Below are 26001 nucleotides of genomic sequence, written 5' to 3' on the forward strand. Positions count from 1 at the left end.
TTGCTGTATGCACCATTTGTCATGTCAATGTTAGTCGTGGTAAGATTGGTACAAACTATGGTACTGGAGGCCAAACGACCCATTTGAAAAAAACACACTTAATCAGGTGGGAGAACCACCTTGCAAGCTTAAAAAATGTGAGCACTGGTGTTGGTGGGGATACAGTGCTACAAGGTCCACTCATGGTTGACCAGGAGGTAGAAGAAGAGGGAGACGATGACCTTCTATCTGGGAGTGGTACACAAATGAGCCCTGTCGCCAGCACTGGAGTGGTAAAGTCCACATCCTCCGCATCAGCAACTTCCCAGTGGCACCAGAGTCAGCTGGAGACACCAAGGAGTGCAAAGTCTGCGATGCAAGGTGGTCCGTCTAGCATAACTGAAAGAAATACAAAGCAGCGTACCATTACTAGCATGTTTAGGCAGGAGGGAAAGTACGAGCGGAACCACCCAATAGCACGTTTGTACAATGCGAAACTTGCAAAAATGTTGGCACTGGACCTTCTCCCATTTTCATTTGTTGAGGCTGTGGGATTTCGGGAATTAGTGGCAACCCTCTGCCCCAAATGGAACGTTCCCAGTCGCTACTATTTTGCCCGAGTTGCTGTTCCAGCACTACACCACGGCGTGCTGGAATTGATTGGGAAAGCCTTACAACAGAGTGTTGTCCATTGTATCCACCTGACAACAGACATGTGGAGCAGTTGCGATGCTACCGATTTCATGTGCATCACCGCACACTGGATCTCTTTTGTAGGTGTTAAAGACAAGTTAACTTCAAGCCTCCTTGACGTTGCTGGGATTTTTAATGATAAGCGCAGACATGCAACTGTAGCCATGTTTGCTATGGAGAAAAGTCATACTGCTGAAAACATTTTGTCTGAGTTTAACACCAAGGTCTTTGAATGGCTGAAACCAAGAGGCCTTAAGATTGGTTTTGTTGCCACCGACAATGGCAGTAATGTAGTGAAGGCAATGAAAGAAGGACATTATTTCAGGGTACCCTGTTTGGCACACTGCATTAACTTAGTCGTGCAAGACTTTCTGAAAACTGAAGCCAAAGTCAGCAACATACTGACCATCTGCAGAAGAATATGCACGCACTTTAACCATTCTTTCAAAGGACGGAAGCTGCTACGGGTCATTCAGCAAGAGCATAGGTTGCCAGTCAAAGCACTGATCCAGGAGGTCCCAACACGTTGGAACTCAACTTATTTCATGCTTGAGCGTCTCTTTGAGCAGTACATCCCACTGAATGCTTATGTCATGTCAAGAAGATTAGGGGATCCTACTGTTAATCTTAAAGCCCTGACCATTGAGATGTGGCAGTGGGACCTCATTAAATGCATCACAGAGATGCTACAACCCTTTGAGGTCTTCACACGTGCAGTTAGCAGGGAGGACTGTACTATGGGCCAAGCCATCCCATTGTTGTACATGCTTGAGCAACAGTTGAAGGAGGTCTGTGAAACATACGAAGGTGACAAACAAAAAGTTGATGCATATACCTTGGCCAAGGCCTTAGCCAACCGCTTATCTGTAAACGCAAGGCTTCAAATGATTGTGTCAGGTGAACATAACATAACTGCAACAATGTTGGATCCACGGTACAAAATATTTGTCAGCAGTAGCGCAGTAATTCCTTTTTCAGATGAGGATGTTGCCAAGTACAAAACTTCCATAGCTGCGGAAGCTAATGATTTAGAAACTGAACGGCTGTTACTTAAAGGCCTGCCAGTGCCAGCCCAGGCCAGTCAAAGTACTCCTGACGCAAGTTCTTCAGAGCATGAGAGCAGTGTGTCTGCTTTCCAGCAGGCACCAACAGTACCAAAAACAGCACCTACATGATCTGATTCAGCAGACCCAACCAAAAGCATAACTGCTTTTTTTCTACAGAAAGGGATGGGTAAGTCCGTTGCTGTTGCAAAGGGGAAAGAGGACCAGCAAAGCCGAGCCCCAATGAACACTGAGCGGATGGTTCAGGCCTATCTGGATGACACAACAGAGGTGTTCATGGAGCAAAGCCCATTGGTCTATTGGTATGAAAGAAGGAGACAGTGGCCAGTGCTGAGCAGGCTGGCGATAAAGTATCTGGCTTGTACTATAGCCAGTGTCTCTTCTGAGCGGGTTTTCAGTGCTGCTGGTGCCATTGTGACATCGAAAAGGACTAGTCTCTCCCCCAAAAGCGTGGAGAGGCTGACAATGATAAAAATGAATCAACACTTCATACCACCAGACTATAAAGTACGTGAATCAGAGCAGGATGAAGAAAACGAGCCGAAGACCTCCTCACTACTGGGTTACATGACCTACTTCTGTCCGAACGCACAGAGTTTGAGGACGAGCTCCTCTTCCCTGACAACTAGGCTTTTAAATTGTTACTTTCTCCCTTCCTTTATTTGTGTTATTTTCTTATTAACAATGGCTTTCTGGTGCTAAACTGCAAATAAAAACCACAACCAAATCCATCCCCACCACTGATTCTTTTTATGTACCTACTGGAGTTGCACGCCTGTGCATTTATTTTCACTGTATCTTTTTATTTACCTACTGGAGTTGCACGCCTGTGCATTTGTTGACTGCAGCACTCCTCAGAGTCTTGCTCCATCTTCTTGACTCCCACTCAAGTCAATACAATTCCATCTTGCCAGCCATACATTGGATGTTGTAGATGGAGTATAGTACAATAATGTAGCCTCTAACAGTCCCTCCATAACAAGTGAACCGTACAGTCATGACTACAGCCATCCTCTATATCATTTGAAATCTGCAACTCATCACTGTCTTACTCTTAAGGCTACCACCTCTGTCTGCAGGCATTCATAGACGACTCTTCAGTGTCAATACTTGAGCAGGCATCCACAACTGAAGTCAACTTGTTGTGACTCGTCGTCATTACTTTTAAAAGGCTCGGCAGCATCTGTGATCAATCATCTGACAGTGAAAGACAAGAGCAAGACAGGTATATTAAATGAATGATGCAATGCATTGCATAGGATGTTTAGCTGACTCTGAGCAAATGTGCATGGAATTGAAGTATACTAGTAACTTCAGACTCACGTGATGGCCAATTTTTCCATGTTATTTAATAATATAAAATTTAGTTACGTACTTGTGATCCTACTACTACAGGCGCAGTCAGGACTTAATTTATCGTTCGTAGTCACTCACTACAGAGTAGACTGAGTTGCTGTTGCTGTTGGACTAGACGTGCCACACCTGATAATGATGGTGACACCACACATATCTTTGCACGCTGTCAGGCAGTTGGATCTGAGCTGATTGATGTACGATGTTTCTTGGAGTGGAATACAAGGTAAATACAAATAAGAGGCACAGCACAGTAGACCCAGGCTACTTCATGTGTGTGCACTGTGCAGTGGTACAGTACAATAGTGGTATGATTGGTGACTGAGAATGAGGCATTGATTTTGTTGATTAATTTTGAAAACGCTAGGTTGCTTTTTTAATTTTTATGCCCCTTTCTCTGGCTCAGTCAAATTGTTAGGTAAATGCAGTTTGTGTTACTGGCGACCCTGTGTCGTGGGTCTGTTCTGTGCTGGCTCCTATCTTTTCTGGTACTTCTAGATTAATAATGATGTGCAACTAGTAGACTTATACATAACATATTGTATCGAAGCCGCCTCAGTCTGAAAGTCCTCTCTTTACGACTACTCCGCTTGTATTATTTTTTTGATCTTCACTGTATTTCAAATACACTTTGTTTAGGTCATTCACATTCTTTTGTATTTGCCTTTTCTTTTTCAATCAACACAGGCTGGACGTTTTTTCACCCACTGCTATTATACTATGAGCATCTACTCACCATTACCACTAATCATCATCATCAAGCAATTGGATGGCGGGAAACCAAGAATGATATTCAGCGTATCCTGTTTCTACGTTTATTCCTTACATTCATTGGCTAGTGGATCAAATTCAACATCATAAATCATCGTCTTCATTGTTTTGCTTTTGTTGTCTACATGCGTACTGTTTTTCTTTCTCAAACCTTTCCCAAAACCCCCGTAACCATCCATTCAACAAACCCTAACCCTCTTCCCCCGGGCTGCGTGGTTTCATTGAGGTGCGATGTTTGTTACATTAAATATACACCAACAATTTGATCACACGCTTGCTGGGGCAGATGTGGTGAAAGCAACAATAGTGTAATTTCAACAAGGCATGGCCGGGATCTTCTTCTGCTTCCCAACTCAAGCTCTGTGTATAATGCCAAATAATTTACCATTACCATCAAACAACGAATACGTAATGAATTGGCGTCATTGTTTGGGTTTAAGTTTACAGCATTATGATTTAGAAAAGTTTGACGTTGACGTGAGTACTACAACTACAGTTGAACTTCTTATCTTCTCTTGCACTTACTTTCCAGTCCCCAAAACCATTGTTTTGTTTCAGTTTAGCAGTTGCAAAATTGTATTGGGTCAGTCGTGTAATGTATTGTACTTAATACTTATACTACCCCCACATTGTCTATCACGCAAATGACTGCCTCTTTCTTTTTGTCTCAAAATGCTACTGGCAGGGTCTGTCTACTACTACTATCACAGAAGTTCAGAACAACAGATTCTTATCCATTGTCTTGGGAAACAAATGCGGCCCACTTCATCATCAGCAATCACAGGTAAGATAAGTTTGCTGTGAGGTATAACGCAAGACAGACTGGTAGTTCTTCTAATACTACAAATATAACTCGGTGAGGGTTTACCGCATCTATCTGTCTGCATGTTAAAGATGTGGCCAATATATTTTTTTATTCAAAAGCACTGTCCCCTGACCTGCATGGCCAATTAAACGTTGCGATGTTGCACAACGTACATTATTTGGTGAAACAGTCCCCCCTCCACCCCCCCAACAAACACAAATGAACTTCAAATGTTTTCTTTGGAAAATAACTTTGTGTCTCATTTTTATTTTAACATAATATAAAGAAAGATGATACAAAAATAAAATATATATGAAATCTTACCCCACAGCTGTCCCTACCCTCCCCTAACCCCAACCAAATTTCAAAGTTAAATGTAAACCCCAACACCCAAATCCCACCCACCAACAAAAGGATTGAAAAAGGGGCAAACAAACAGGGTCCATCTCAAAGCCGGCGGGCTTTCAGGTGTTTGTCCACAATGAGCTTCACCCGCTCCTCTATTCCATCCTCAAGCTTCACCCGCTCCTCCTCAAGCCTCGCTACCCGGCGGAGAATCTTTTGTTGAAATTCCCGGCACCTACATTGGCACGCATGTTGTGGGGGGGCCGCCGATGATGTAAAAATTCGGCGGCGGGCGGCTGCCTGACCACGGCGACGTACTCCTGCAGGCTTGGGGGCCGGGGCATTGGAAGAGGCAGCAGCTGCTGCCGCCGCTTCCTCCTCCTCCTCCTCGGCCTGAGCCACCAGCCGGCGGTAGGCCTCAACGATGGCCTGCAGTTTCCGCTGCCGGGCCCGGACTGCCAAATCCTTACTTGTTCGTTTTGAAGGAGTAACTATAAAGAAAGAAACAGAATTGTTGTAATCCAAAATCCCAGCAAATCAAGAACACAAAATTGATTCAACACATAGTGGCACAGTAGCACTAGCAAGCAAGCTGAGTACAAAAAATTGTGTTGCATCTATCTTGAACATTCTACGGCCTATATAATTTATTTGTTGGACTTTTTGGCACGGCATTATGCCTGCCCTAGTAGCATGGGTGCACTTCAACGGTCACACACATACGAACGAACACCTGTCTTTTTGATATCTCGTTTTATATTATATACTCTGCTTCCGGGAAGGCGGGAACAGTCTCAAACTAACATTAATTAACAGGGGGCAGCTAGTAGTAAATGTCTAGTAGAGACTATCATTCTTTATATCGCGCAACAAACCTTATTTGGTTTGTGTTTCACCAGCAACGACCCATGCATCCAGTCGTCCCCTCCTTCCCTTGCCTTTGGGTTTGACCAAAACACCGCTGCTGCTGAGACTATCCACTAACCACCGATATTGGGTGTGTCTCCCAACCACGCAGGCAGCTGTGTTTTCCCCTTTCCATGCTTCAACAACAACCCATTCATCCGACTGCTATCAGCCACCTGCATTACTGTAGTGGTAATGCTAAGCACGGTAATGACAAGTAAAGGTGGCGTCATATATTGTCCAGTAGAACTTCAAGTTCTTAATTCTCAGAGTACAGTGAGGAAGTTTTCCCCTCCCACCAAGTAATGCGGATCACTATTGAATGTAACTTACCATCGCCCACCGCTGTTGGCTCCTCCCCCACTGCTGCTGGTGCTGGTGTAGGTGCCTCTGATCCTCCTGTCCCCTCCGGGATCGCTGACGCTGCGCCGCTGTCCCCGTCGGCACTGGTGGATGGTACGGGTTCTGCACCTATAAAAATAAGTACACCTTTTTAGATGGATGCACAGCCCCCATTGTACTTGTTCACCAAGAATGGAGTTCTGCAAAACAGTTAAGTACAACGTACGTAATCAGTAGTAGTCCACATTGCATAGTACAGCAGAGTCACTACTCATATTAGCATTCATTTGTTATGGTATGGTACCCAAGCTCATCTCATCTGTACTGCTACTCTAGTCCTTGGAAATTTGAAGTGAACTATGTAACCTTTGTACATCAATGTATCCAATTTTGCACATGCTACCTCGCAGCTTGTTGCGCAGTAGAAGACGCCTTTGAGGCAACATGATTGTTCAATGCATACACCTGAAGAGGTTGGAAAATAAAAGGGCCCGTATTTACGTTTTGTATGTGGATTGTGGAATCGAGTTTGCTTACAGGTTACAACTTTTTTTTAGCATGGCTGCATAAAACTTGCCTAAATGTATTTCATACTGTCTAACGTGCACCACTTTTGTCATTAATTTTCGGCAGATGAGAAGATTTCCTTCTACGAAGCTGACATTTCCAGAGCTTACCAAAAAGAGGCATATGTAACCAGTATACGTTCAATGGTGAGGGGTCTCCGACATTTCCCACATTTCCCTATCGTGCACTAGTAGCTGTACAAATGTTGATTACTTTATTCAGCCTTTTTTAACTCTGGATTTTTTCTGGTGGGCCCCTCGACGTATTTCACGGAACAACTTAAAAACATTGATGTTACTTACTTACTTCTAACAAAATAAAGCTTTTGAAGTACCACTTTGACTCTGAAGTTTATTTTCAGTGTCTGTTGTCTTGTAGACTTACACGAGTGAGTGAGCAAAAGGGGGTTACTTAGGTTATGGATTGTGTAATAAAAGCATTGGGCATCTTGGTATTGGGGTTCAGGAGTGTGATAATTGAATATTTGACCAATGACTGAGCCCATATAGGTTGTCGTTCAGTGAATTGTGGGTTCCTCAGAGTTCTGTGACTGAGGTGTAAGTAAGGTCCAACCTGCCTATCAGCACCAACATCCAATTTTCTGGTGCATGCATAGTTATGTAATATGTATATGACTCCATAGAAGATAGAATTCCCACAAGACTACTAGTGGTATACTAACGTTTACAAAATACTAGACCAACATCTGGATGCATACTTGGTTGGTGTCAATTGCCAAAGCAGAGACATTACAGATGAAAAAGCATAAGACAGGAGTGGACCCTGTGCCTAGAGCTATTCTAATTTTTATCACATATTTATGGAAAAGATTAATACCTTAACTAAAGAGTAAAAATTTCTTTAGGAAGTAAATGTAATTAATCGGTTGAAAAAAAAAAGCTCTGTTACAAAGTTAGGGAAATATCATTGTTCCAAAAGAAAGCACTGTTGGACTTACTGGGGGGTGTACAGTCTTAATATCGAGTCATTTATTTCGACTGGACATAATATCGACTAGAGAATATCGAGATGGCATTAATATCGAGGTAAGTAATATCGATTTATTTTTTATCGATTGTAATGTATGTAAAAAATATCGACATAAAAAATATCGAGTAAGTAATATCGTAAGTAAAAAATATCGATATGTTTATTAGTTAAAAAATATCGAAAGTTGTGTTATCGACTGTCACAATATCGACTCTCATGATATCGAATGTTAATATGTATATATATAATATGTAATAGTTCAATGTACACTGTTTTAATGTTTTATAATAGCATTTTGTGTCAAAATGTATTAATTTTATTTATTTATTTATATAGAATTAATGTTAAAAATAATTAATACATTAAAAAAAATTTATATTACTATAATAATTTCTAGGAGCGGGTAGTGGGTTTTTAGGGGAATAGGGTGGGAAGTATTTTAAATATAATTAATTAATTATGTAAATATATTAATTGGTATTAATTAATTAAATATGTAAATATATTAATTGGTATTAATTAATTAAATATGTAAATATATTAATTGGTATTAATTAATTAAATATGTAAATATAATTATTGGTATTAATATGTAATTTATTGTTAAATTACTATTTAATTAAATATATAATATGTAATTGGTAAATATGTTATTGTAATAGCTTATTTGAGAATTATGCTTATTTAAATCATTTTTGTCATGTAGTGGGTTGTGGGATTATAGGGGATTAGGGTGGGAAGTAATTTAATAGTAAGTAATTAAATCTGTTAATTAATTAATTGGTAAGAATAAGTAATTAATTGTTAATTATCTTAAATATGTTAATTATATATAATTTAATTGTTAATTTATTTAAATAAATGGAATTATTGTTCAATATGTAAAATCTAACTTTTTTAGGATATGTAGTGGGTTGTGGGATTATAGGGGAATAGGGTGGGAAGTAATTTAATTGAAAGTAATTAATTATGTTAATTAATTAATTGTTATGAATAATTAAATATTTGTAAATTAAATAAAATATGTTAATTATATTTTATGTAATTGTACATTTATTTAAATTAATGCAATTACAGTTAATAATGTTACATCTCACTTTTTTATGTTATGTAGTGGGTTGTGTGTTAATAGGGGTATAGGGTGGGAAGTAAATTAATTATAAGTAATGAGATATGTTAATTAATTAATTGGTATTCATAATGAAATAATTGTTAAATAAATAAAATATGTTAATTATATAGATATAAATAGATATAACTAATATTATAATAATTTAATATACAATATATATATATGAAATATAATTGTATAATTACATTTAATTACATATATATAATATATTTATAATTAGATATATAAAGATATATATAACATATATATATATAATTATAGATATTCTCATATATATATTATTTAGTATTTGGGGAAAGAGGTTGGTTTAGTGTTCTGGGTTAGTTTTCTGTTTGGGTATTAAGGGGTATATGTTGTGTGCAGAGTTAGTTGTCAGTTTTTTGGTAAAGGTGTATTTGTAGGGGTCAGGGTCAGTTTTCATTTAGTGGGTAAAGGGGTATTTTTAGGGGTCAGGGTCAGTTTTCAGTTAGTGGGTAAAGGGGTATTTGTAGGGTTCAGGGTCAGTTTTCAGTATTTGGGTAAAGGGTAATTTTTTTCTTTCAGAGTCAGTTTTCAGTTTGTGGATAAAGGTGTTTTTAGGGGTCAGGGTCAGTTTTCAGTTTTTGGGTAAAGGGGTATTTGTAGGGGTGAGGGTCAGTTTTCAGTTAGTGGGTAAAGGGGTATTTGTAGAGGTCAGGGTCAGTTTTCAGTTAGTGGGTAAAGGGGTATTTTTAGGGGTCAGGGTCAGTTTTCAGTTAGTGGGTAAAGGGGTATTTTTAGGGTTAAGGGTCAGTTTTCAGTATTTGGGTAAAGGGTATTTTTTTGGTTGCAGGGTCAGTTTTCAGTTTGTGGGTAAAGGGGTATTTTTAGAGGTCAGGGTCAGTTTTCAGTTTTTGGGTAAAGGGGTATTTTTAGGGGTCAGGGTCAGTTTTCAGTTAGTGGGTAAAGGGGTATTTGTAGGGGTCAGGGTCAGTTTTCAGTTAGTGGGTAAAGGGGTATTTTTAGGGGTCAGGGTCAGTTTTCAGTTAGTGGGTAAAGGGGTATTTTTAGGGTTAAGGGTCAGTTTTCAGTATTTGGGTAAAGGGTATTTTTTTGGTTGCAGGGTTAGTTTTCAGTTTGTGGGTAGAGGTGTATTTTTAGAGGTCAGGGTCAGTTTTCAGTTTTTGGGTAAAGGGGTATTTTTAGGGGTCAGGGTCAGTTTTCAGTTAGTGGGTAAAGGGGTATTTGTAGGGGTCAGGGTCAGTTTTCAGTTAGTGGGTAAAGGGGTATTTTTAGGGGTCAGGGTCAGTTTTCAGTTAGTGGGTAAAGGGGTATTTTTAGGGTTAAGGGTCAGTTTTCAGTATTTGGGTAAAGGGTATTTTTTTGGTTGCAGGGTCAGTTTTCAGTTTGTGGGTAAAGGGGTATTTTTAGAGGTCAGGGTCAGTTTTCAGTTTTTGGGTAAAGGGGTATTTTTAGGGGTCAGGGTCAGTTTTCAGTTAGTGGGTAAAGGGGTATTTTTAGGGGTCAGGGTCAGTTGTCAGTTAGTGGGTAAAGGGGTATTTTTAGGGGTCAGGGTCAGTTTTCAGTTTGTGGCTAAAGGGGTATTTTGTGGGTTCTGGGTCAGTTTTTAGTTTGTGGGTAAAGGGGTGTTTTTAGGGCTTTGGGTCAGTTTGGGGTTTTAGGTTAGAGGGATACAGGGTTAAAATATGGTCAATTTAAATGTCTGTTAAATTAGTTATTTTTTAATATATTTTATATAAAATATTTCTATTAATATACATTAAACATAATTATTGGTATTGTAGGACTTTAAATATTAATACATTTTTACAAATATTTAAATGTATAAGGTATTTTTTAATAGATTATTTAATATGCAAATAATATTTATATACAATAATAAAGAAGGAAACATAGACAGGGTTAAATGCCATAAATGAAAAATTGTTTATTCACATATAAAAATTTATTTGTAAGTAGAGATTCATTTTTTATTTATATTGAACATTTTTCATTCAATGTTTTTATTAACATAACAAAAATATGAAGTACATATATATGTTTTTAACACATAAATTATATTAACATAATTTTATTATATTTTACATATATTAACATTTAAATAGTTTCTGAAACAAATTGGTAATATGTACTTTTTATTTAATAACAAAATATTTATTCAGATACACATTGAATTTATTGTGATTGAAAATTATGTACATTTTTTTGTTATTGTAACATTTTTGTTTTTTACCAAGTCATGTTATATTTTTGGAAATAATTATTATGAATATTGAACATATTTATAATATTCATTTTTAAATACATAAACACCAAAAACATTTATTATATACATACATAATGTTTTACATAATATTTGCAAATTTAAAAAAATGATTTCTTGTAACAAACTTATATATGCAATTTATTTTTACATAAACATTATTTATTAAATGTATTTATAAATCAAAAAATAATTTTTTAACTATAACATAACAGTTGAATAATTATTTCAAACTTATGAATATTTATGAAATAATTTTATACACTTTAAAAAAATATTTACACTTAATATAATACTCTGTGTATTTTTTTAAGTGTTGGAATATAGAAATTAATTAGTATTGAGCTGTATACAGGGACTACTTTTTAACCGCGTAATGTTACTTAGGCGTATTTGGTGCTTCAACAGATCGCGGTTGGGTGCTGCTTCGCGTTAGAGAGGGTAAGTTTGTTTTAATTGTGTTTTATAAGTTTCTGAACTTATTGCTAGTGTATGTGTGCTGTGTTTATGTTTATGTAGGTAGAGTTAATTAGAGAAGATTGTGTGTTCGGTGTTAGGTAGAGTGTACGATATTGGATTTTTACCGCGTTTTTGTTGTAGGTGTGTGAGGTGAGGTAATATGTTTAAATGTTACTAAGATAATATGTTTGATGTATAAATATGTGTTTTTATATATGTATGGGTGTTTTTATGTGGGTGGGTATGTTATTTATTTTTTCTAGGTTATCGTCGCGTTTCGCTGTTTTGGAGGACTCCCTTCTTTTTTGATCACAGCTGTGTAACGAGTATTATATACTCTTATTTTTGCACACTATTTTTTGGGTTTTTACATTTTTTGGAGCGTTTATTTTTCGCCATTACGGTTTTTCGGGTTTTCTATGGTATCTGGTGTCTACTGAAGTGGAAAGGAGTCGCTATGGATTTGCTTGTATTTTTGAATTTTTTTTTGGGCTTTCATGGATTGTATGGGTTTTTGGAATGGTGTCCTATGGATTGCTTGGAATTGGATTACGTTTGAAGCTGCATCAGAAATGTAAGTATTTTCTGGAATTTTAATGGGTGGGAAAACTGTTTTTAATTTTGCTTTAATTACGTTGTATGTAACATTTTGTAAATACATTATCTAAACACATTTTATATATGTTAATATTATGTATTTGATAATTTATTTGCAATTTGTTACATATTAGAATGAAGATTTTTAGGAAAAATATGTTTAGTTTTACGTGTATAGTTATGTAATGTTTTAAAGAATGGTTTTGGCAATCATTGATAGATATTCTAGTCCTTTGCTAGTTGGATAGAGGGTAACTTGACTTTGGAGTGTGTTATACATTTTTTTAGTTTCTTTGGTGAGTTTAGGTCCAATCAAAGTTACTGATTGCTCCATTCGGAGCTCCTGGTAACTTTGTTCTTTTTGTAAGGATTGTATTAATTTGTGAAGGGTAGGTGTTCCTCGGCCTGTAGTTGCTTGGAAGGCATTGTGCCATCCTTCAACTGCATTGTTTGTTTTTGCTTCCTTATTTAGTGTGCTAAGGTAGACATTCCACCAAGCTATTTGGTATTTGGGTTGTCTTCTATGGCCTGATCTGTGTAGCCTTCCTACCCATGTGTCTTCGAAGTAGTCAAGCATAGGGCTTAGTTTATCTTCGTTTCTTTTATAGTAGGGGCTGTCTATTAATAAGTTATAGTGCTCAGTTACATCTGTTAGTGGAACATAGGCTAGGGCGATGAGTTTTTTGATTTGATAAGCAAATGTGCTATCAGTGGCGTATTGGATACTCAAGGTTGATTTTTGTAGATGTCGCCAGATACATTGATTAAAGTGGTAATAGCAACCTTGTATTGCTGTGTGTGGGTATGTTTTAAGGATGCTGTTTATCATAGCTTTTTCAAAGTCAATGATAATTTTTTGTGGAAAATAGTTGTTAGTATGTTGCTTGACTTCAGTTAGTATTTCTTGATAGGTAGTTTGCTGTTTGTTTGGTAGAAGGGCATAAAGGAATGGAATATTTGCATTTTGGAAATGACCATGGATGGTGTATAATTGATAAAAAGGTTTGGGGCATACAGAAAAAGTACCGTCCATCATCCAAGTTTGGCATTGGGTAAGTTTTGTCATGTTGTTTGCTGTGGCAAACAGTATAATTCTTTTATCTTTAGATTTGTTGTCATAGAGTATAAAATTGTCTTTATTGTGAGTTACAGAGAGTTCAGGGGGAATTTGGACTTCTTCTAAAGTTTTTGGTGTGGGAGGAGTAGTGCATGTTGCTCTTTTTTGTCTAGCTACTGTTCTTTTAAGGGATTCTATAGATGGTAATTGGCTAGAAGCATGTTGGGGAAGTACACTTAAATGGTGTTTCAGAATAGCAGTTGTTGGTTGATCAGTGCTAGTACTAGCTTCTTTAAGGGAATCTAGCATTTGTCTAATCTCTATTTCTGTTACATTGGGTGGGTGATTATGTTCTTTAGTATAAGTAACAGTAGTTTCCTGAGTTATAGCTCTACCATAACATTTGTTGGCATAATATTTCGTACACTTCCAAAACACTTTCAAATCTTTTTGTTTCTCTTGAGTGTAGACATATCCCATGTAACAAAGAAGCATTTTCCCTTTTTGTGAATAAATGAATTTAGCTCCTTCAGTCATGATAGTATTGTAGTGCTAGGAGGTAATTAAAAGAGAATGTAAATATTTTTTAAGAAAAAAAATGTTCTAATCACATTATGCAGTTTCACACATTTGTATTTTACCTGTAAATGTTTTGATGCTTTCAAGTCGTTATTTTCAGCTGTTGATGTTCTTCAAACTGTTATTTTCTGTGTATATCTTTTTGTACCTGTGGAAGTTGAGAAAATGTGTAGAAATATTTTATTACTATTTATGATAATTTGTTCGACGTTTTTTGCTAGTTTAGATTTAGTTAGCTATCTATTAGTTCTCGATTTTACATTTCTAATATATACTTACTTTTTTATATGTAACTTTTGATGTCCAGGTGTTGTGTAGGTCTTCTGTATTTTTTTTCGTCTGTAGGATGAGTGCTAAAAAAAAAAGATATATTTGATGTATTTTGCTTTAAAATATAGGTGTGAGCTTTGAGAGTTACATTTTCGCTGACTAATAATGTAGTAGTACTTACTTTAGATATGTGTAGGTCTCTTTCTGTTGAAGTCCATCAGTTTTCTTCCCGAAATCCAGCAGAGTTTCGTCTTCCTTTACTTAGGAGATGTATACTGCGTTTTTAGTTACTTATTATTTCATTTATATAGTATTAGGTTAATTGTTTCAGAAATAGGATTGGTTGTTTAAATGGATAGTCTGTTTTTATTTGTTGATTTGAATTTTTTTTTCTGTTATGCTAATTGGTTACCTTATATGGGTGACGCCAATTAACGTTTATAGAATGTGTAAGGATTTATTTTGTATAGGTAATGTTCTAGGTAATGTTATTTTGATATTTGTAAAGTGGAGGAATATATATAAATAGTTGTAAGAAATGTGTAGAAGGTCGAAACATTGTTTATGTATTATAAAATGTATGTTATTATTTATTGTGTGTTGTAAATGTTATGAAAATATATAATATATGTCATCTATTTATATTAACTCAATCTGATTTTTTATGATCAGTATGACTTAATTATTAAATAATAAAGTCATTTATTCTAGGATCTATTAATGGCGATTTTTTTACAATCGATAAATTTGCTATCTATGTTTGTGTAATCGATATTTTGACTGTTGTTATATAAATATTTAATAATCGGTGTTTTAGAAATCGATAATGTTGTGAGTCGATATTGTTGTAGTCGTTGTTTTTAGTAGTCGATATTGTGTAGTCGATATTTTTGATGTTTGTTGTGTAAGTATAGTAAATCGATAATTTTGTTGTCGATAATTAGTCATCGATATTTTGTCCAGTCGATATTCGGTCTGTCGAGGTTATGTCAGTGATCCTTACTGGGGACAGCAGCAGGATCCTCAGTAGAGGAGCTCTGTGCCTGTGGTGGTTCACCCGCCGACTCGGTCCCAGCCTTCTGCTTGCCCCTGGGTTCTGTGGTTCATGTAAGAAATAATAAACAAAGAGAAAAAACATTGAGTGCTGTGAAACATAGACATCATTTCAAATCAAAAACCACTGCTAGAACATTAAAAGAAACAAACATTGATCTACCAAATGACTACTGCCTTGCAGGATTCACTGACTGTATACTTGGAGAAAACAAATCAAATGTTCCATAAACATTCTGATTGCAGATTACTAAGTAACACAGAGGCAGTAACACCTGAACAACACCACCGATTCAAGATTCAAGAATGGGGTAATCAATTATCTGTGAGTAGTCATTTCTTTTTCATTTTTGCCAGCAAAATGTATAGATCATAAGGAGGAGACATGCAGAAACTTTGTGCATACACGAAATTGTACGTTCGTTGCATCATATTTTGTTCTGCTACTGACTGAATGCTACTGCTGCCAAGCCTACCCACTCATTAAACAAACTACATCAGTTCTATGGAGGGCTGAGGCAGGGGTGGCTCTAGGCTCATGGTGGTCCTGGGCAGGGAGCGTAGGTAGGGGGCCCCGGAAGAGGAGGTCGGGGCGGAGGACGGAGGCCAGTGAAGAGGGGGAGTCAGGGTGTTTGGAAGTGGAACAGAGCCGGAGGCACCAAATCCCTGCCAGGGGCCGCCACGCAAATATGTATCCATCCTCAGAGGATTATTAAATTAAGGATATATATTGGTGTGGTGGCCCCTGAAGTTTGGTGGCCCTGTGCAGTTGCACAGCTTGCACATGCCTAAAGCCGGCCCTGGCTGAGGTAAGAAGAACAAAGTAACTTTAGCATTCATTGCCAGAGGAGGATTCATGCAGAAGAGAAGCCCGTGAAAAAAATGCTACAATATGCAAACTACGTACAATTATCCATCCACCGCTATTTCACTGACGGACAAAGGAAGGACAAGACTCTATTAATAGCATTAACTAACTTCAGTGCTCTACAATAAAGAAAATGTCACATCAATAAACAGCAACAGCTAGCGCCAAGTTGAAACAACACGCAAGAGTCAGTGAAGAAGAACAGTGTCATACAATTACAGTAGATATAACGGAATACATCGGAAATGTAACTAGGAGCAACAGTCATCGCGTTACTTATTCAGCCAAGATTTAGAAAGATACAATAACAATATTTATACTACTATATATATATATATATAAATATATATATATATATATACACACACTTTTTTTTTTTGGGTAGCCACTCACCAAGACCCACAACCTCGACACCAAGCAGGTCCAACAGGTCCTGCTCCCGGTCCAAAATGTCGGCCCAGCGGTGGAACAGCTGATGGTGGGTACGCCGGATACCGGAGCAGCGGAAGACTGCCCGGCGCACCTTCGCCCACCGCCGGAGACGCTCTTCAATACGGTAGCCGGAGCCGGGCCTGCCGCCTGCTGCCAAGGTCAAGGGGAGGTAGCGCTGGATAAAAAAGATCAGGGCAGCCACCTCCTCCTCCCCAAAAAGTTGGCGGGCCGTCACTCCTGCGGGGCGCATTCTGCCGCAAGGCAGCCGTTTTTTTTTGGGCACAGCCGCCTTGCCCTTTGAGCCGCCGATGCTGCTGGCACCCTTCACCATGGTTCTGGGTGGAGGGGAGAAGAAAAGTTCAAGACAAAAAGGTAGGGGAAAGAAGAAGCAAGGTAAAAGAAGGAAGTAATATAAAACAAGATAAAAGTTGAAAAAAAGTTGTAAAAGTAGAAATAAAATGAAAAATATAAACCTAGGCACAGAGAGAGATAGGTAATAACTAAAGAAAGTTTGAAAAAGTGGGTGAAAAGACCAGGATTGAAGAGATAGGAGCTAGATGCTAAAGTAGGCCCAAAACCATAGCCAGAGTGTGAAATCCAAGATGGCTCCGCCCGTCGCGACCGCCTGGGTAGTTCGCGCAATATTTAGCGCGATCGCGCACTTTTGTAGTGCGAACGAGAAGATGAGTTCCCGAACATGTCTTGCACAACGCGAACACGTTACTTGTGACCCGGAACAGAAAATAAGGGAACGCAAGCGGGCGGGACAAACCTCTTGGGTAACTTAGCGCGCTAGCCATCTCGAGCATGCAGGCAGCACCCCGAACACGCGCACCGCGCTCCCGAAGACGAAAAACGGCGCCTGAACGGGTCTAGCAAGCAACTACGCATGTCCGCGGAGCTACGCGTAGGTCGCGGAGTGCAAGTGCGTCTTCGCGTAGCTCCGCGGAGTGCGGCTCCGCGAACTACGCCCAGGGTTATTTGAGATGTCATCAGTGATGTCATGAGTGATGTCACTGACCATGTCATCAGTGATATAGTATGTGACGTCATCAGCAGTGCATTGCGGGCGCGCAAGTTATAGTTAACTAAACTAACTATAACGGGGGAATTTCAATGGTTTTGTATGAGTGAAATGTCAAGCTAACTTTTACATGTGTGAAACCTATAGTTTTTTCAGTGAATTTCTAAGGTTTTTTTAAATGCAAATTTTTAACTATAACGTGTGTGTGAAACCTATTGTTTTTTCAGTGAATATATATACATATATATTCACTGAAAAAACTATAGGTTTCAGGCATTATATAGTTAGGAATTAGCATTTAAAAAACCTTTAAAATTCACTCAAAAAACTATAAGTTTTAGGGGTGTTATAGTTAGCTGGACATTTCACTCATACATAACCATTGAAATTGCTCCTATATAGTTAGTTGTACTAACTATATTTCGCGCACCCGCAATCCACTGCTGATGATGTCACATATTACATCATTCATGACATGGTCAGTGACATCACTGATGACATCTCAAATGACATCACTGATGACATCATCCAGTGAATGTGGTTTGCTTCGTTATTTAAATATGCATTATATATATAGCAATTTGCATTGAATAATGAGTGGATATATAAAAATAAATATTTGGATGGAGGATTTAGTAGCAGTGTCATTGACTGTTTACTTGACCAATTTATAGTGTCTCACTAAATATAGTGGATAGTGACTAAACTGTTTGAATATCTGTATCACTTTTGCAAAAAACACAGTTGATGGACAGAATGTAGAACAATGTCATACATTCATCCCAGTACAAGGATCTGGGCCTAAATCCATCGGTTTTTTTGCACTCCACACCACCCTGGGTTAGACACTGGCTATATGCAAATCAGCTCTGACCCTGTGCCTCATGGGAACAGTCCAGTCCGAACTACCAAGCCATGTCTTTCCCAGACCGGAATCAAGCATCCAAGGACCGGTTTCTGGCTATCAGCCTTCAGCAGCCTGGAAAGCTTGACTCCAGTGGTGTGGAGAGCATGGGACTCACGTCTGAGCATACCCAGCCCACTCGGGGTGAAAATTGCAAAAAACACAGTTGATGGACAGAATGTAGAACATTGTCATACATTCATCCCAGTACAAGGATCTGGGCCTAAATCCATCGTTTTTTGCACTCCACACCACCCTGGGTTAGACACTGGCTATATGCAAATCAGCTCTGACCCTGTGTCTCATGGGAACAGTCCAGTCCGAACTACCAAGCCATGTCTTTCCCAGACCGGAATTAAGCATCCAAGGACTGGTTTCTGGCTATCAGCCTTCAGCAGCCTGGAAAGCTTGACTCCAGTGGTATGGAGAGCATGGGACTCACGTCTGAGCATACCCATCCCACTCGGGGTGAAAATTGCAAAAAAACACAGTTGATGGACAGAATGTAGAACAATGTCATACATTCATCCCAGTACAAGGATCTGGGCCTAAATCCATCGTTTTTTGCACTCCACACCACCCTGGGTTAGACACTGGCTATATGCAAATCAGCTCTGACCCTGTGCCTCATGGGAACAGTCCAGTCCGAACTACCAAGCCATGTCTTTCTCAGACCGGAATCAAGCATCCAAGGACCGGTTTCTGGCTATCAGCCTTCATCAGCCTGGATAGCTTGACTCCAGTGGTGTGGAGAGCATGGGACTCACGTCTGAGCATACCCAGCCCACTCGGGGTGAAAATTGCAAAAAACACAGTTGATGGACAGAATGTAGAACAATGTCATACATTCATCCCAGTACAAGGATCTGGGCCTAAATCCATCGTTTTTTTGCACTCCACACCACCCTGGGTTAGTCACTGGCTATATGCAAATCAGCTCTGACCCTGTTCCTCATGGGAACAGTCCAGTCCGAACTACCAAGCCATGTCTTTCCCAGAACGGAATTAAGCATCCAAGGACCGGTTTCTGGCTATCAGCCTTCAGCAGCCTGGAAAGCTTGACTCCAGTGGTATGGAGAGCATGGGACTCACGTCTGAGCATACCCATCCCACTCGGGGTGAAAATTGCAAAAAAACACAGTTGATGGACAGAATGTAGAACAATGTCATACATTCATCCCAGTACAAGGATCTGGGCCTAAATCCATCGTTTTTTGCACTCCACACCACCCTGGGTTAGACACTGGCTATATGCAAATCAGCTCTGACCCTGTGCCTCATGGGAACAGTCCAGTCCGAACTACCAAGCCATGTCTTTCTCAGACCGGAATCAAGCATCCAAGGACCGGTTTCTGGCTATCAGCCTTCATCAGCCTGGATAGCTTGACTCCAGTGGTGTGGAGAGCATGGGACTCACGTCTGAGCATACCCAGCCCACTCGGGGTGAAAATTGCAAAAAACACAGTTGATGGACAGAATGTAGAACAATGTCATACATTCATCCCAGTACAAGGATCTGGGCCTAAATCCATCGTTTTTTTGCACTCCACACCACCCTGGGTTAGTCACTGGCTATATGCAAATCAGCTCTGACCCTGTTCCTCATGGGAACAGTCCAGTCCGAACTACCAAGCCATGTCTTTCCCAGACCGGAATCAAGCATCCAAGGACCGGTTTCTGGCTATCAGCCTTCATCAGCCTGGATAGCTTGACTCCAGTGGTGTGGAGAGCATGGGACTCACGTCTAAGCATACCCAGCCCACTCAGGGTGAAAATTGCAAAAAACACAGTACATGGACAGAATGTAGAACAATGTCATACATTCATCCCAGTACGAGGATCTGGGCCTAAATCCATCGTTTTTTTGCACTCCACACCACCCTGGGTTAGACACTGGCTATATGCAAATCAGCTCTGACCCTGTGCCTCATGGGAACAGTCCAGTCCGAACTACCAAGCCATGTCTTTCTCAGACCGGAATCAAGCATCCAAGGACCGGTTTCTGGCTATCAGCCTTCATCAGCCTGGATAGCTTGACTCCAGTGGTGTGGAGAGCATGGGACTCACGTCTGAGCATACCCAGCCCACTCGGGGTGAAAATTGCAAAAAACACAGTTGATGGACGGAATGTAGAACAATGTCATACATTCATCCCAGTACAAGGATTTGGGCCTAAATCCATCGTTTTTTTGCACTCCACACCACCCTGGGTTAGACACTGGCTATATGCAAATCAGCTCTGACCCTGTGCCTCATGGGAACAGTCCAGTCCGAACTATCTGTATCACTTTGTCAGTTGTTGTGTAAACCGGTTCTCCAGTTGGTTACTAGCTATGTGAAAGTCTGTATTAGTTATTGATTAGTTAACTGAGTATTTGTATGGGAGAGTGAATGTGTGTGTGGTTCGGTGGGGGGGGGTGACTGCCCAAAGATGTGTGAATAGTTGATTCACTAGATATATGAAGTTAAAACTACATGTTCTAACAGTTGTTTGGGTGAGTGAATATCTTTATGGGTGTGGTGATGAGCAAATATATTTCTCAATGGTACATGTCCAACAAACTAGAAAAATAAAAGGCAGTGTATGTGTCAGTTGTTGTATATTAATAAGTATACATAAGACTCAATGATTGTGTGAGTGACCGTATGGATAACTTTATACTTGTAATAATGATTTTATAATTCACTAAGTATGACTTACTATCTAAATGAATAGATGAAGTTGTGTTTGTATAAGTGTGTAGCTAAGTAAATATGTAAGTATGATCCATTGTTTGCATAAGTGAGTAGGATGACTTCATATGTGAATAGGATGTGTGCTGGTGTGTAATGTCGATTTAGGTGTATAAGTATTTTTGATAGTGTTCTATTGTTCATTGACAGCATGTATGAGTGAATCTACACGTAAGTGATTAGATGTGTGTATACATCTATGAATCACTGAGTGGGTTATTAGATACTTGTATTGCTGTAACAATGCATTCAAATATGATACTCTGTATTTTACAAAGAGTGATGAAAGATTTTCACTCTACTACTCTCTACTACTCACTCTCTGCTACTCTCTCTACTGCTCTCTACTACTCTCTACTACTCACTCTCTACTCTATTACTCACTCTCTTCTCTCTACCTCTCTACCTCTCTCTACTTCTTTCTCTACTAGTCTCTACCTCTCTACCTCTACACCTCTACCTTTCTACCTCTCTCTACACGCACATATATACACATATATATATGCATATATATGCATATGCATTTATGTATGTGTATATTACCTACTGGCGGTCGCCAGTAGGTATATATAGTTAGGATTTTTCTCTATGGGATTTTTGAAAATTCTATGTCTAATAACTTTGGCGTTTGTGGACGGAATTGGCTGAAATTTTCAGGAAAATGGCACATTTTGTTTCTGAGCAGCCCTTGAAAATTTGGGGGGGTTTGTCAAGGGGGGGCCGAGAAAAAAGGGGGGTCCCAAAACGTGTTTTTAACATTGAGTTTTCCATAGGGCGGTTGGCCTCACTTTTAGCCCGAACGGCTGAATGGATTTGCACGAAACTTGGCAAAATTGTAGGGACTGGTAGCCCGATGTGCCTTTGCTAGGTCTCAATATATGTGCTCCAGTGGATTTTGAGAAATTAACGTTCAAAAAAAGATATATATCTGTAACAGCGGACCGGGCAGCGCTCCGGTTCGCGGACTTTTCGCGGTACGGAGCTTTGTGAAGCGAAGCTGATTGGTTCTCCGGCATCTGTGAACATTCCAAACAGTCCGTAGCGGCCGCCATCTTGTCTCTCGGTAGGATCGAGAGACAAGAGGAGGCCAAAGCGAAGGGGCAAATGACCATAAGGGGGCATAGTAGATCCTCGCTGACCCCCTAGGTTTGATGTGGAGGTTTTAAAAGGGTCCAGCGGGGCAAAAAAAAATAATAATAATAATAATCGAACGGCTGAATGGATTTGCACGAAACTTGGTAAAATATTAGGGACTGGTAGCCCGATGTGCCTTTGCTAGGTCTCAATATATGTGCTCCAGTGGATTTTGAGAAATTAACGTTCAAAAAAAGATATATATCTGTAACAGCGCTCCGCTTCGCGTAACGGAGGTTTGCGAAGCTGATTGGTTCTCCGGCGTCTGTAAACATTGCAAACAGTCCGTAGCGGCCGCCATCTTGTCTCTCGGTAGGATCGAGAGACAAGAGGAGGCCAAAGCGAAGGGGCAAATGACCATAAGGGGGCATAGTAGATCCTCCTTGACCTCTTAGGTTTGATGTGGAGGTTTTAAAAGGGCCCCGCGGGGCAAAAAAAATAATAATAATAATAATCGAACGGCTGAATGGATTTGCACGAAACTTGGCAAAATTGTAGGGACTGGTAGCTCGATGTGCCTTTGCTAGGTCTCAATATATGTGCTTCAGTGGATTTTGAGAAATTAACGTTCAAAAACAAGATATATATCTGTAACAGCGCTCCGCTTCGCGGAGATAAAATTATATCTGTATTACCTAGCTGTTGCTAACACCAGTTAGCGACGGCTAGTAGGAGATAGCGACCATCTTGGGCCCCACTTTGCATGTGAGTGATATTTATCACTAATGACATGCAAAGTGGGCATGCCAAGATGTTAGCGACTGGAAACAGTCGCTAACATCGCTATCTCCTATTATCAACTTTTGGAAATATTCGCGATAAGCGCGAATATCTCCAAAAGCTAGCACCTGCCCTGAGCAGTTCTTAGCCATGTTATCCAATGGGAGGTGGATAACATGGCTAAGAGCATTAGCTCGGTAATGCATGAATATCGCTGAGTTTTCAGCGATATTAATGCATTGCGGTCGTTTTTTATCGTATTTGCGATAAACCTTGATAATAGCAAGGTTTATCTGCGATAATTTCTGACGATGCTTAGCGGTAAAAAAATCGTTGCTAAGCATCGTTAGGGATAAATATCGCTTAACTTTGGTAATATGCCCCAACGTCTGTTAACGTTCGATTCGAAGGAAATCAGGAAGTGTTGAAAAACATTGTCTGCGCCATCTTGTCTTTTTTCAAATGCCACACTTTTGTCGTGCACGGCAGTCATTTTAGATGCCTTGACCAGACCCACTCTGTGCACGCTGTCGATCCTTAGCATGGCTCCCCACCCTCGCAAGCATCTCCCCCAGGCAGTGGTCACCCCCGCTCTCTGTCTTATGCATGGGTAATAAACCTCCCCCCATCTGCGCTGCTCTTCCCTGAGAATCACACCCTGTGCCCGCCCGACACCTCCCTTTCGCCCTATTCACTACCGCACCCTCTGACACTCCTTTTCCTCTGTGTCCGATTGTCCAGGCCGGTCCTAGGGTATCAGCTAGCCCTGCAGATGTAGTTTATGGCCCCAGCTGTAAAGAATCACCCCTCTTCAAAGGAGTTATAGTAGATCAAGGCCCACACTCGATGAGATCCGTCACAGCAGACGCGTTCCTATTATCTGAAAACCATCCTGTATTGTGATTGGGGAGGGGACCGAGCCTGAAGCGGAAGATTCCAGGGATGACTCTTTGTACATCAAAGTTTTTACAATTATGTGTCACATTAAAAATATATAGCACTCCGACAAAGTAGTAAGATTATAAAACTTTAATAACTTATAAATATATACAAGAAAACAAAAAAAGTAATAACATATAAACATTTTTAGGGAAAAACAACGAAGTAGCGGTCGACTGTGCGAATAGTCCCAACGCAGCACAACGTCCAGATTTCTGGCGTGGGGCGTCGCGGGGGGTGGGTCATCAGTAGCAAACTGTTGCGCGAATAGTCCCAAGGCAGCAGAACGCGCTGAGATGTGGATGGCACCCAGGTGATGTCCAGTAAGTTGCCGCACTGGTTTTGGTATCCTACAATGCTGCTCCGAATAACGGCGTGGGGCGCCCCGGGGGAGGCGGCGTGAACGTGCCTCTCCAGGTGGAGTCTCATCTGTTGTAGTGGGGCGCCCCTTTACCGTTTCAGTTGCCATTCCGTCCGTTTTTGGTCCACTGTGTCAAAAGCCGCAATTCAGCTGTGTTGCGCCCACTCTTGCGGTGCAGCGATAGGCGGCTGTCACAGGACTCTCAAAATGGCGGCAGGCTGTTTCCTTTTTGGGCCTGGTCCACTGAAATGGCCCTGGGACACCTTGGAAATCGGACGCTTGTCTGCTAGGTCTTGGACCCCATTCTCGAAAGCGTCCCCTCCGCCTTGAGGATTCATCAAAAGTTTTGGGGGCCCCCGACTCCTGTAGGCTTCTGGTGGGGAGCGGCTGCCATGATTGCTCGCGGAATGACCACGACGGAGCTACGAGATGGTGGTGCTCTCATGCTGACGCCAGCTTCAGTCTGAAACATCCAGAAACAAGGTAGGGCTTTCATCGTTTGGGAAAAAAAAAAAGTTTTCATCCAATGAAAAGTGTTGTTTTTAGGTCATATGATCAAGCCTTCCATCATTAGGAAACCAAAAGTAAAATGAACCAATGAAAAGTTTTATAAACAAGTCACATGACCTGTTATGCGGCATAGGGTATAAAATGCGGAGAAAATACGTTGGCACGTGAGGCGGCGTCAGTAGCGGACCGATGTGCGAATAGGCCGAAGGCAACACAACGCGCCAAGATCCGGATGGCACCGAGGTGGTGTCCAGCAAGTTGCAGCACTGGTGTGGCCATCCTACAATGCTGAAAGTCGGCGTGGGGCGCCCCATTGGCCTGTGAGTTTGCGTCAGTAGCGGACCGATGTGCGAATAGGCCGAAGGCAGCACAACGCGCCAAGATACGGATGGCACCGAGGTGGTGTCTAGTAAGTTGCCGCACTGGTGTGGCCATCCTACAATGTTGAAAGTCGGCGTGGGGCGCCCCGTTGGCCTGTGAGATGGCGTCAGTAGCGGACCGATGTGCGAATGGGGCCAAAGGCAGCGCAACAATATTTTCGGAATAGAAGACACCACAAGGCGCTGAGATGCCAAGATCCGGATGGCACCGAGGTGGTGTCTAGCAAGTTGTGGCACTGGTGTGGCCATCCTACAATGGTAAAAGTCGGCGTGGGGCGCCCTGTTGGCCTGTGAGATGGTGTCAGTAGCGGACTGATGTGCGAATGGGGCCAAAGGCAGCACAACTATATTTTCTGACTGACACCACAAGGCGCTGAGATGCCAAGATCCGGATGGCACCGAGGTGATGTCTAGGAAGTTGCTGTACTGGTGTGGCCATCCTACAATGGTAAAAGTCGGCGTGGGGCGCCCTGTTGGCCTGTGAGATGGTGTCAGTTGCGGACCGATGTGCGAATGGGGCCAAAGGCAGCGCAACAATATTTTCTGTATGGAAGATACCACTAGGCGTTGAGATGCCAAGATCTGGATGGCACCGAGGTGATGTCTAGCAAGTTGCTGTACTGGTGTGGTCATCCTACAATGCTGAAACTCGGAGTGGGGCACCCCATTAGCCTGTGAGATGGCGTCAGTAGCGGACCGATGTGTGAATAGGCCGGAACCAGCACAAGGCGCCAAGATCCGGATGTCACCGTGGTGGTTTCATAGTTGAGAGGCACTTCATCTGCAGTGGGG

General features: G+C 40.6%; 1 protein-coding gene across 3 annotated transcripts in view; it reads right to left on the bottom strand.

Moving 5' to 3' along the window:
* The window catches only part of LOC144763284 (uncharacterized), an 87879-nt gene that overhangs the window by 21125 nt on the left and 40753 nt on the right, over nt 1-26001 (bottom strand). Inside the window, exons 3-5 of one of the 3 annotated variants that reach the window (XM_078648743.1) lie at nt 15155-15247; nt 6250-6387; nt 4899-5501 (exon numbers count right to left, since the gene is read on the bottom strand). The exons of the other annotated variants lie outside the window; for them this stretch is intronic. Of the exons in view, the coding sequence (XP_078504869.1) occupies nt 5208-5501; nt 6250-6387; nt 15155-15247 (525 nt within the window). The 3' untranslated portion in view covers nt 4899-5207. Of the gene's footprint in view, nt 1-4898; nt 5502-6249; nt 6388-15154; nt 15248-26001 lie in introns of those variants that run through there. 3 annotated transcript variants of the gene reach the window in all.

The sequence above is a fragment of the Lissotriton helveticus genome, chromosome 6 (assembly GCF_964261635.1).
Source record: "Lissotriton helveticus chromosome 6, aLisHel1.1, whole genome shotgun sequence".
NCBI classification, from domain to species: Eukaryota; Metazoa; Chordata; class Amphibia; order Caudata; family Salamandridae; genus Lissotriton; species Lissotriton helveticus.